The 9194-nt window shown below is 37.8% G+C and overlaps 1 protein-coding gene across 1 annotated transcript; it reads right to left on the reverse strand.

Moving 5' to 3' along the window:
• Window positions 1-3202: 3202 nt before the first annotated feature.
• Window positions 3203-4580, reverse strand: LOC142622434 (protein ROH1D). Its single transcript, XM_075795898.1, has one exon. The coding sequence runs from the start codon at window positions 4578-4580 to the stop codon at window positions 3489-3491; it is 1092 nt and encodes a 363-aa protein (XP_075652013.1). The 3' UTR covers window positions 3203-3488.
• Window positions 4581-9194: the final 4614 nt, after the last annotated feature.

Consider the following 9194-nt stretch of genomic DNA (forward strand, 5'->3'; position numbering starts at 1 on the left):
ACTTCTAAATATTATTAATTTGAAGATAAGAAATACAAAACACAATTTCAACCTATTTATAGGCTCAATGGACCTCAAGAAATTATTCTAAATGTATCTAGCTCACAAATTGCTACAATACATAGCAGCCTAATAATCACCACAATTAAAAAGAATAAAATAGTCTCTCTCCTTTTCAATGTAAGATTAAATATTTTCACTAATTCCTTATCTTCCATATTAACTCTCACATCCTTACATTTATATTATCATATAAATTCATTTTAATTAATTAATATGAAAATGTTTCTCTTGTGTAGGCTCCATGTGTTGAATCTTCTTAAAATTGTTGGTGCAAATACAATAATGATAGAAATAACACAAAAAGAAACTGAATAATACTTCTAAATATTATTAATTTGAAGATAAGAAATACAAAACACAATTTCAACCTATTTATAGGCTCAATGGACCTCAAGAAATTATTCTAAATGTATCTAGCTCACAAATTGCTACAATACATAGCAGCCTAATAATCACCACAATTAAAAAGAATAAAATAGTCTCTCTCCTTTTCAATGTAAGATTAAATATTTTCACTAATTCCTTATCTTCCATATTAACTCTCACATCCTTACATTTATATTATCATATAAATCCATTTTAATTAATTAATATGAAAATGCTTCTAAATAAAATTCACTTACCTTTCTCTCAAAAGCAAATATTAAAATGCTTCAACAGAAATCAAGTCTAAAAGAACAGGAACTAGGTAGCATTCAATAAATAATTTGGCCATGGTCATCCACATTGCCCAAGAGTAACATCTCATACCAATCAAACATTCAAACTAAGAATATTTTTTCTTTTGTTGGCTCCGTGGGAGGTTGCCATTCTGTTGAGTGTTTTTGAGGCTAGAGGAAAGTATTACAACTGAGAGATGAAGTGAGGCCATTTTTAAAGCATAGATAGGGACTGGTGAAGATAGTTTCTTATGTTATGAGTCATGGCATTTTGATAGGCGGGTTTAGAAATATGGTTTGAGGATTGTTTATGAGTCTGCAAGTTGCTCTAGAATGGTCTGCTAGATTGTCCAAGTTAGGTCTGTGGGTCTAGTTCAATCCAAAGCAAGCTATAGGAAGTTCAGATAGGAGGTTTTAATAGAGTGAAATGCTTGGCTACTATAAGCAAGGATTTTAATTGTACAAATAGGAATGGCAATGGGTCGGGTTTGGGACGAGTTTTTATTTATGCCCAAACCTGACCCGCAGGCCTGTATCCATTACCCGAACCCAGCCTATTTAGTAAACAAGTTTTTATTTTCACCCCAAACCCACCCCATCAGGCCTCATGGGCCCCATTCCACCTCATGCCCAAACCCTCACCCCTAAACCATGGCCCAATCTTTAAAAAAAAAAAATTATGCGAGTGGAAGCACAACACAGCAATCCAAAATAAAAGCCTAATCTCCATTAGCTAGTGTATGCGAAAGTGACAAAAAAGAAAAGCATCCATCATTCTCACCGGTGTCAGTGCTGGACCGAATCCAGTGGCACCACCTCCGTTCATGCTGTTCCACTTGCTCATGGAATCCAATTGTTGATCACCAAAGCGCCAATGTTTAATACTCCATGGAATCTTCCCAAGGAGCAGCAGATCTAGACAGTGGAGAAGGCCGAAGATTTTGCCTGAGAGAAAATGAAGTTGCTGGTGAGGAATCAGATGGTGCTGATAAGATGGTCGCAGAGGCTACTGTAAAGATCTGAATAACGACGGCAGAGGTCTTGCTGGAGAGGAAGTCCAATGGGAATGAGAGTGAGAGTGAGGGAATGAGAGTAAGAGTCAAAGAGTGGGGGTGAGGGAATGAAAGTGAGGCGTGAGGAACTGAGGCATAAGGCGTGAGGCTATTAAGAGAAACAACTTATTAGGTTTAGGAATTAGGGTTTGGTGTGTGTGTGTGTGTGTGTGTTTGGGTTTTTTTGTAATTTTATTCACACACAGGTTAAGTTTGGGTCTGGGTTCGGGCTGAGTATTACCAAAACCTGGGCCCGACCCGAACCCGCTTCTGGTTTTATTTTAAAAACCCAGACCCAACCCTACTGTTTATCGGATTAGGTAATAATTGTCATCCTTATGTACAAAGATGTGAAAGGGTATCCGTTGGGAGAAAACTACTATCAATAGGTAAAAAACTGGTTCAATTTTCTAAAAATATTCCTAAGGGCATACCACAAGGGATGGATAGCTGCTTAGTTTGGTCTGCTATCATTTACCATCTTTGGTTGGACAAGAATGTTGGGATTTATAATGACAAAGTTTGATATGTATCTAATTCATTACAATCTATCATTGTTTTGTAATCCTAGTATCTCACATGGATTAAGTATAAATTTAACCATGTGTTTATAAGCTCTTGTGCATCCTCCCCTTGCAAGCTGATTTTCAAGGGTAAGTTCTACCTATGGGTTTGTAACACATTGGTGATTTAAGATATTGGCTTGCCTAGTATAAGAATGGAGAAAACTCTATTCAAAATAAAGTTCTTATCTTTATAATAGTCTTTGGAGTTTCTGTTTTTGTTTTTGAGAGAGGTAGAGGGCTTTTTTTTGTCACGAGAGAGGAGGAAAGCAAAATATTTCTACCCAAAACTGAGAAGAGTACTCTTGATGTAATCCTTGTTTTCAGTAGAATAAAATTCAAGATTATCAGGGACATACAATGAGCCTGGTCAAGAAGTTGTATGCTGACCAACAATTAAAGCACTAATAGCACTTTTTACGTTGCATAAATTATTCAATTCTTGTTGCAAGAACTTCCTAGGGTCCAAATACAATACGATTGACCATGTAGTTAAAACCAGCCAGTGTGATATTGCAAGAAGAAATTCTCTTTTTATTCTGTAGGAAATTTTAAAGAAAAATGAGCAATACAAGACCAAAACAAAAACTAAAGAGTGAGAAGCATTCAAGTAGGAGGTGAACACAGGTGGAACCTGGTATGAGATCCCATAGAAGAAGCAATTCCTGAATCCTGATCATGTAAAGTAGGAATGAATTCCATACGGACACGTTGATGCAATTTTTTTTTTTTTAAGTAATCCTCAATTTTAGTACTTGCCCCAAGCAGATTCATACACAGAACAACTCCATTTAGACTGGATAAAAATTGGAAATGCGTTAAGACCCAGAAAGCTAATAACAGAGCTCTAACAAAACATGCCATTTGCAATACAAAATTTGTTATATCTTATATGTGTGTGTGTGTGATTGTGGCTGTGTATAATATATTTCATACATTCATTAACACAAAATCAGCTGCAACAACTTCCTCAGCAATTCGATCATACAACAGCAACAACAAAAGGCAAAAAAATAACAACACCCATGGACGGAACAAGTCCATTCCATATATTCTTTTTTGTTTAGAGAAAATTTATGGTGATAAATGGAAGAACTTGTAGCTGATTCTTGTTGAATTCCCTGAAGCCAAAAGTGAGCAATTGAGATTGATTAATTAGCCAGAGTGGTAGTGGTTCGGCTGCTGCTGCGAAGAATCCTATGGAAGACCTCCCTGAGTTGTCTCTCCAAGGGGTCCAATCCCTCCTTAATGGCCTGGTAAACTTGAGAGAGCTCCTGTACTCTGTTCCTGACCTCAGCTTCCTTCTCTTCAGTAAGTGGGAAGTGCAGGGAATCCACCAATTCAGAGAGCTGCCTGCTGGTTTTCTCAATGTGAAGAATTTCCTTCAACAGGCCGCAAGCGTTCCTCCGTTCCCGCTTCTTTGACTCCTCCATAATCCGCTCGTGCAAGGCCAGCACCGGCCCGGCCCACACAAACTGCCTCGGAATATAGAAATGCACCTGCAGACCACGGTCTTGGCACGGAATGGCAGCCACCAGAGTCCACATTGCCAACAACAACACCCAATTCATTGTAAACACCGGCACAGCCAGGCCATTCCCTTTGGGCATCACCAGGTTATTCCCAATAGCCTGGAGCTGTCGCGAAGCGGACCAAGAGCGAGACACACTCCAAGACAGAGAGCGGAAATGACCCAAGGAACGAGACGAAGAAGAAGAAGAAGCAGCGGCAAAGTTGTTCCTTCCAAAAGAGCGATTCCTACTTGTATTAGCATTGGATTGAGATTGAGATTCCTTATGATCATCCAGCATTGCAATCGCAATGGACAAATCAATGAGAGCTTTCTTGGCGCGGCGGAAATGGGCCTCACACAGATTTAAATTTGGATTTAGAGCGCAGAGAACTATGTGAACAAGGTTGATGCACTGACGGATGTGTTGAATCCCGTCTCGGATAGCGTTACATAGATCAAGAGCCTTGACGGTACGGTCAAAGTAGTCGGAAAGCAGGCGATCCATAGGAGGTTTAGACAGCATAGATGTGTGTTTGAATAGAATAAGGCGGAAGTTTTCTTGGCAGGAAAGGAAGGCGTAGAGAAGCTTCCGGAGCCATGCCAGAGAGAGCAACTCGTCATCATCCGAGTCCGACAAACACAAATTGGCGAAACGCTCAGTTACTTGTTTCTGAAACCCTTCCAGCTCCTCCTCCTCCAGCTCCACCTCTTCCATGGAAATGGAATGCATTATCTCCGACTGTGACTTAGTGTGAGGACAGGCTTTTATTCAGGGTATTTTTTTGGACCGAGTTTTTTGGTTAGTTGGACTAGGAACAAAGAAAAAGGAATGACCCCACCCCCAAAATTACTTCAACAACTACTGCAACCGAAAAAAGGTATGGCTTTTATCCAAGTGTCTTGTATCATTGGATCTATTACGATTCAATATTACTACTAATTCATAGCAAGTAATAATCCTGTTTTTTACACGCCTCCCCTTGGCTCTGACTTCAATTCTCTACGCTTCCACCCATGCCCTGGGATGTTTAAATCAACCCCGGTTTCTTTAGTTCTCACAATGATGCTGCTCTCTTTTTTTCCTTCTCTTTTTTTTTTTACAAGGAGAAGTGATACCATTCATAATATTTTCAAAAGCATTTTCATATCAATTTTTTTTTTTTGAAGTGTTATCATAACAAATTTAAGTAATAAGATGTTATTAGTTTTAATTTGAACTTATTATTAAAAAAAATTATTCCACTAGTATCAATAACAAACTAACACTTAAGATTTGTTGATAAAATATTGTCTACATAGTTTTTTTTTTTTTTTTTAGAGTTTTATTATATTGAATTTAAAAAATAATGTGTCACCAATTATGAAGAAACAATTTTTCTTTTTAAAATAATAAGGATACGTTCAATTATGACCAATCATATTCATTACTATATTAATATATAAGTTTTATATAGTAAAACTTTTTAATACCTTTCATTGATAAAGAGTAGACTCCTTGCCATGGATGGGTCTAAATGGTGGGACACATGGGAGAATGTGATTGGCGGAGAAGCAGAGTTTCTTCTAGTTATTTATTTTTTATTACTTTTGTTGCATACATGAAAGGTATAAAGTGTGCGTAGGCATTGTTTTAAAAACCGGTACGGTGAAAGAACCGGAAAAAGAACTAAATACCGGTTTTCTGGTCGAACCGGGGTCCGATCAATGGTCGAACCGGTGACGTCATAAATAATTTAATTATTATTTATTTAAATTATATAAATAATTAATAATATTTTAATATACTAAAACTAACAAACTAATGGTGATAAATATATTTCATTAAAAAAATACAATATATAACATCTTTTTAAAAAAATTAACATAATAAAATTACAAGACAATCATCTTTAATATAATAAATTGAAATATTATATGTTTGTAGGTTAGTTTTTACTTGTTAGTTTCCTGTCCAAATTGATAACTATTGAAGATGAAGTGACGTGAGAAGGACTTTTCCTATTGCCTAAGCTAAGTCCAATTCTTTTTTTCTTTTTCCTTTTTTTTTCTTTTTTCTTCCCTTCTTCTCCACCGTTTGATGAGTGATTTCTTCCACCTTTTTTGTTTTTGAATAAATCTTCCACCGTTTTTAAATTTTAATTCTACATCTTTATCTCTTGCTTTCTATTTTTTTTATTTATTAATATCATAAATTTTTCTCATCCACCCATTTGTACTTTTTACCATCCCAAGGCCTCTTTTTGACTTACCCAAAGCCTAGTGCCTATTGCTTGCACATCTCTTCAGGTCATCCACCCATTTAAAGAAAAATACCTTCCCAATGCCTTTTTTTTTTTACACTTTTCCAAGCCTACACATTTCCTTACGTGTTCCCCCTTCTCTATTTCTTCTTCACAAATCTGAAATCTCCTCACAAAACTCCTTCTCCGCCTCCTTCTCAGTCTCATTGACGGAAACAGTCATAGGTTTTTTTTTTGGGTCAAAAAATCTTGAAGAGCATTACATCGTCACTGTGCAATCGCTGGCTCGCTGCTCCTTTCTTTCTTTCTTTTGCTTTTTTTGTCAAAAAAATCTTGCAAAAGGCAGAACTGCAGAAGCACTCAGTGCGAAAAAGAATTTTTCGCCCAAAACTGACCAGAATGTTCCAAAACAAAGTAGTTTTAGGCTGGGAAAAAGTCAAAAAACGGTGTAGTTTTTAGTTTTCAACCCAACCGGCCATAACCGGTTCGACTGCGCCGGTTTCCGATTTTTCGGTTGAACCGGCCGATTTTTACTGTTTAACGGTTTTTAGTATATTTTCGGTTTTATAACATAACCGGACCGGATTGATGACCGATTCCCGATTGAATCGGTCGGACCGGCCGGTCCGGTCCGGTTTTTAAAACTATGTGCGTAGGTCTTCGTTCAATGGGGTGATCATACATACATAGGTATAACATATTGGAGAATGGGAAGGGACTTGGTCTACTCTTTGTCTCTCCTTACTATCACTACTGCTACCTCTGGCTTTTATTTAGAGGAGAACAAAATTTCTCTCTAAACTAGTTTTGAGAAAAATTCTTTAAACTCCTCTTATATCTTTTTATTGGATGTGAAATTTGAAAATCTAACCATTAGATTGCATGTTTTTTATATTCTTAATATGCATGCCAAATTTCTTTCAAACCAGATGATATTTATTATTTTATCAATAAACTTACTTTTTATGAATAATTTTAAATCATAAAAACTTGAAATGTGAGTACCATTTACAACTCTACTTCCTTCTTTTGCCATTTTATACGTTTTTTTTTTTTTTTTTTGCCAAAAATACACAACAACAAAAAAAACCAAAACCTTCTTTCACCAAAATACCTACCACCATATACCAAGGAACGTGTCAATTTGGGCACCGTCTGCACTCACCCTCAAACCTTTCAACTGTCTTGAACTTCTTAAAAGGGACTACACCGATTGGCATGGAATATAAACACTAGAAAAAAAAAAATGAGGATACGAATTCAAATTTAAAATATACACATATTATAATACCTCCAAAGAGTTAAAGAATATCTGTTCAGGTGGAGAATATGACGATGATAGAATAGTTTTTGCATGCGTATAATAATTTGGATGCAATGGTCCAACTCTACAAATAATTTAACCTTTGATTATCTCATGGATTGTTTTTCCTTATGTATTCAATCCATACGTCAATATCTTTTTTAAAGAGGAGAAATACGTTTGTGGGGGCCTTTTTTGCAAATGTTGGGCTAAGCGGTCTCCTGCTGCACTAGGCCCCAAAGTTTTCTGGATCAGGGAGTTAGGACCGGTCCAATAGCAACCATCCTTGGTCCGGCTTGTACGCAAACAACGCCCCCATTTTGCCAAGATTTTTATCACTTGTCCAGGGCAGGCAGAGCTGTTATAATAGCTACAGCAGGCAGACATAATAAAGACAATAATAGAAATTCTCTTACTATTCAGACAAAGGTAAAATAATGGGCTTTGATAATGAATACTTGTTTTATGAAATAGCAAAAAATGATAAGTTTTGAACAAATGGCAATAAACTTATTAAAAGAAAAATGTCAGTCTACCGTATCAAGTTACATTGCTGGGTCTATGTCAAGAAGGGGAACCATCTCCTCAATGCGACTAATCTCTCTGAGAGAGAAATTAACTGCTTTGAGGGGGCGGGCCTGAATGACTTGTACTTAGAGAGATCCTTTATTGCTATTAGAGAACATGAATTAGAGAGGGAGAGGGAGATCAACCTATTTGGTGCATACCTGCCACTCTGTTCTCTCCGTTTTTTTCTTTTCTTTCTATACTCTCTCTAATTCCTTCCTTCCTTTTTCTTTGTTTTTTTATCTTTCAATATTTTTATTAGTTATGGTGATTCTCTCCCCTGAGGTCGCTCTACCCCCCTCCATGCACAGCAAGGGCTCCTTATATAATGTCAACCGTGACTGGCTTTTACCATTTTAGCCCTTAACAATTTTTGTCTAGTGTGGGTGTCCTTGCCGATCAACACTGATTGGTCAGTCGTCCAACCAGACCTACTTACCTATGCTAGCTGGGCCGCTCTACCTCACCAGACAAAGAAGACTCTTTTATTTGTTTGCTTGTCGTGGCATTCTTACCTACCACAGTGTAAGTACTCTCTTCCTCTCCATCTCTCATGGCATGCACCTAGTGGTTCCAACTCAGCTTTACCTCTTTTAGGTGGTATGTCATCCCAGCAAGATACTGCCTTAAAAAAAGTCTGAGTAGGAAACACGAAAATAAGTTTTCCCCCTCCCCACCGCCAGACCATGCCCTCTTACCTCTGACCTATGACCCACCACTTCCTGTATTGGCTAGGTACAGGCTGGTGGTGTTTAGGTCTTGCGCGTGCCTTACTTCCATACTCGCCCAAAATCTACCTACTGCTTGTCGTGGTCTGAAGATCTGTCCATCCTTCCGTTTGTTTTTAACTTCTTACGGCGTGGGCTGCTTTATTAATCTTGATTCTTTATGGCTTGTTGGGCTTTGCCTGATTGTGGGCTTCCTTTCCTTCGCGCCCTCCTCCGTGTTCTATTGCTAGCCTTGCTATTACTTCCGGCCGTGTTATTTTGTCATGTCTGCCGTGATGTTTACTTGACCCAGGGCTACTAAGCTTTTTTGGGCTTGTTGTTCATCCCTTTTATAATGGCCCAATAAACTTATTGGGCCTTTTATTACTTGTGGGCTCCCGTATCCTGCTTACTTCCTTTTGGGCATCCTTGGCCTATTTACTTTCTTGAGGCATCCTTGGCCCTTTCCAGTTCTGTGCTTCCCATGGGTTTTTACTAACTCCTTGGGCTTCCTTGGCCCAAGTACT

Source organism: Castanea sativa, chromosome 1 (genome assembly GCF_040712315.1).
Source record: "Castanea sativa cultivar Marrone di Chiusa Pesio chromosome 1, ASM4071231v1".
Lineage (NCBI taxonomy): Eukaryota > Viridiplantae > Streptophyta > Magnoliopsida > Fagales > Fagaceae > Castanea > Castanea sativa.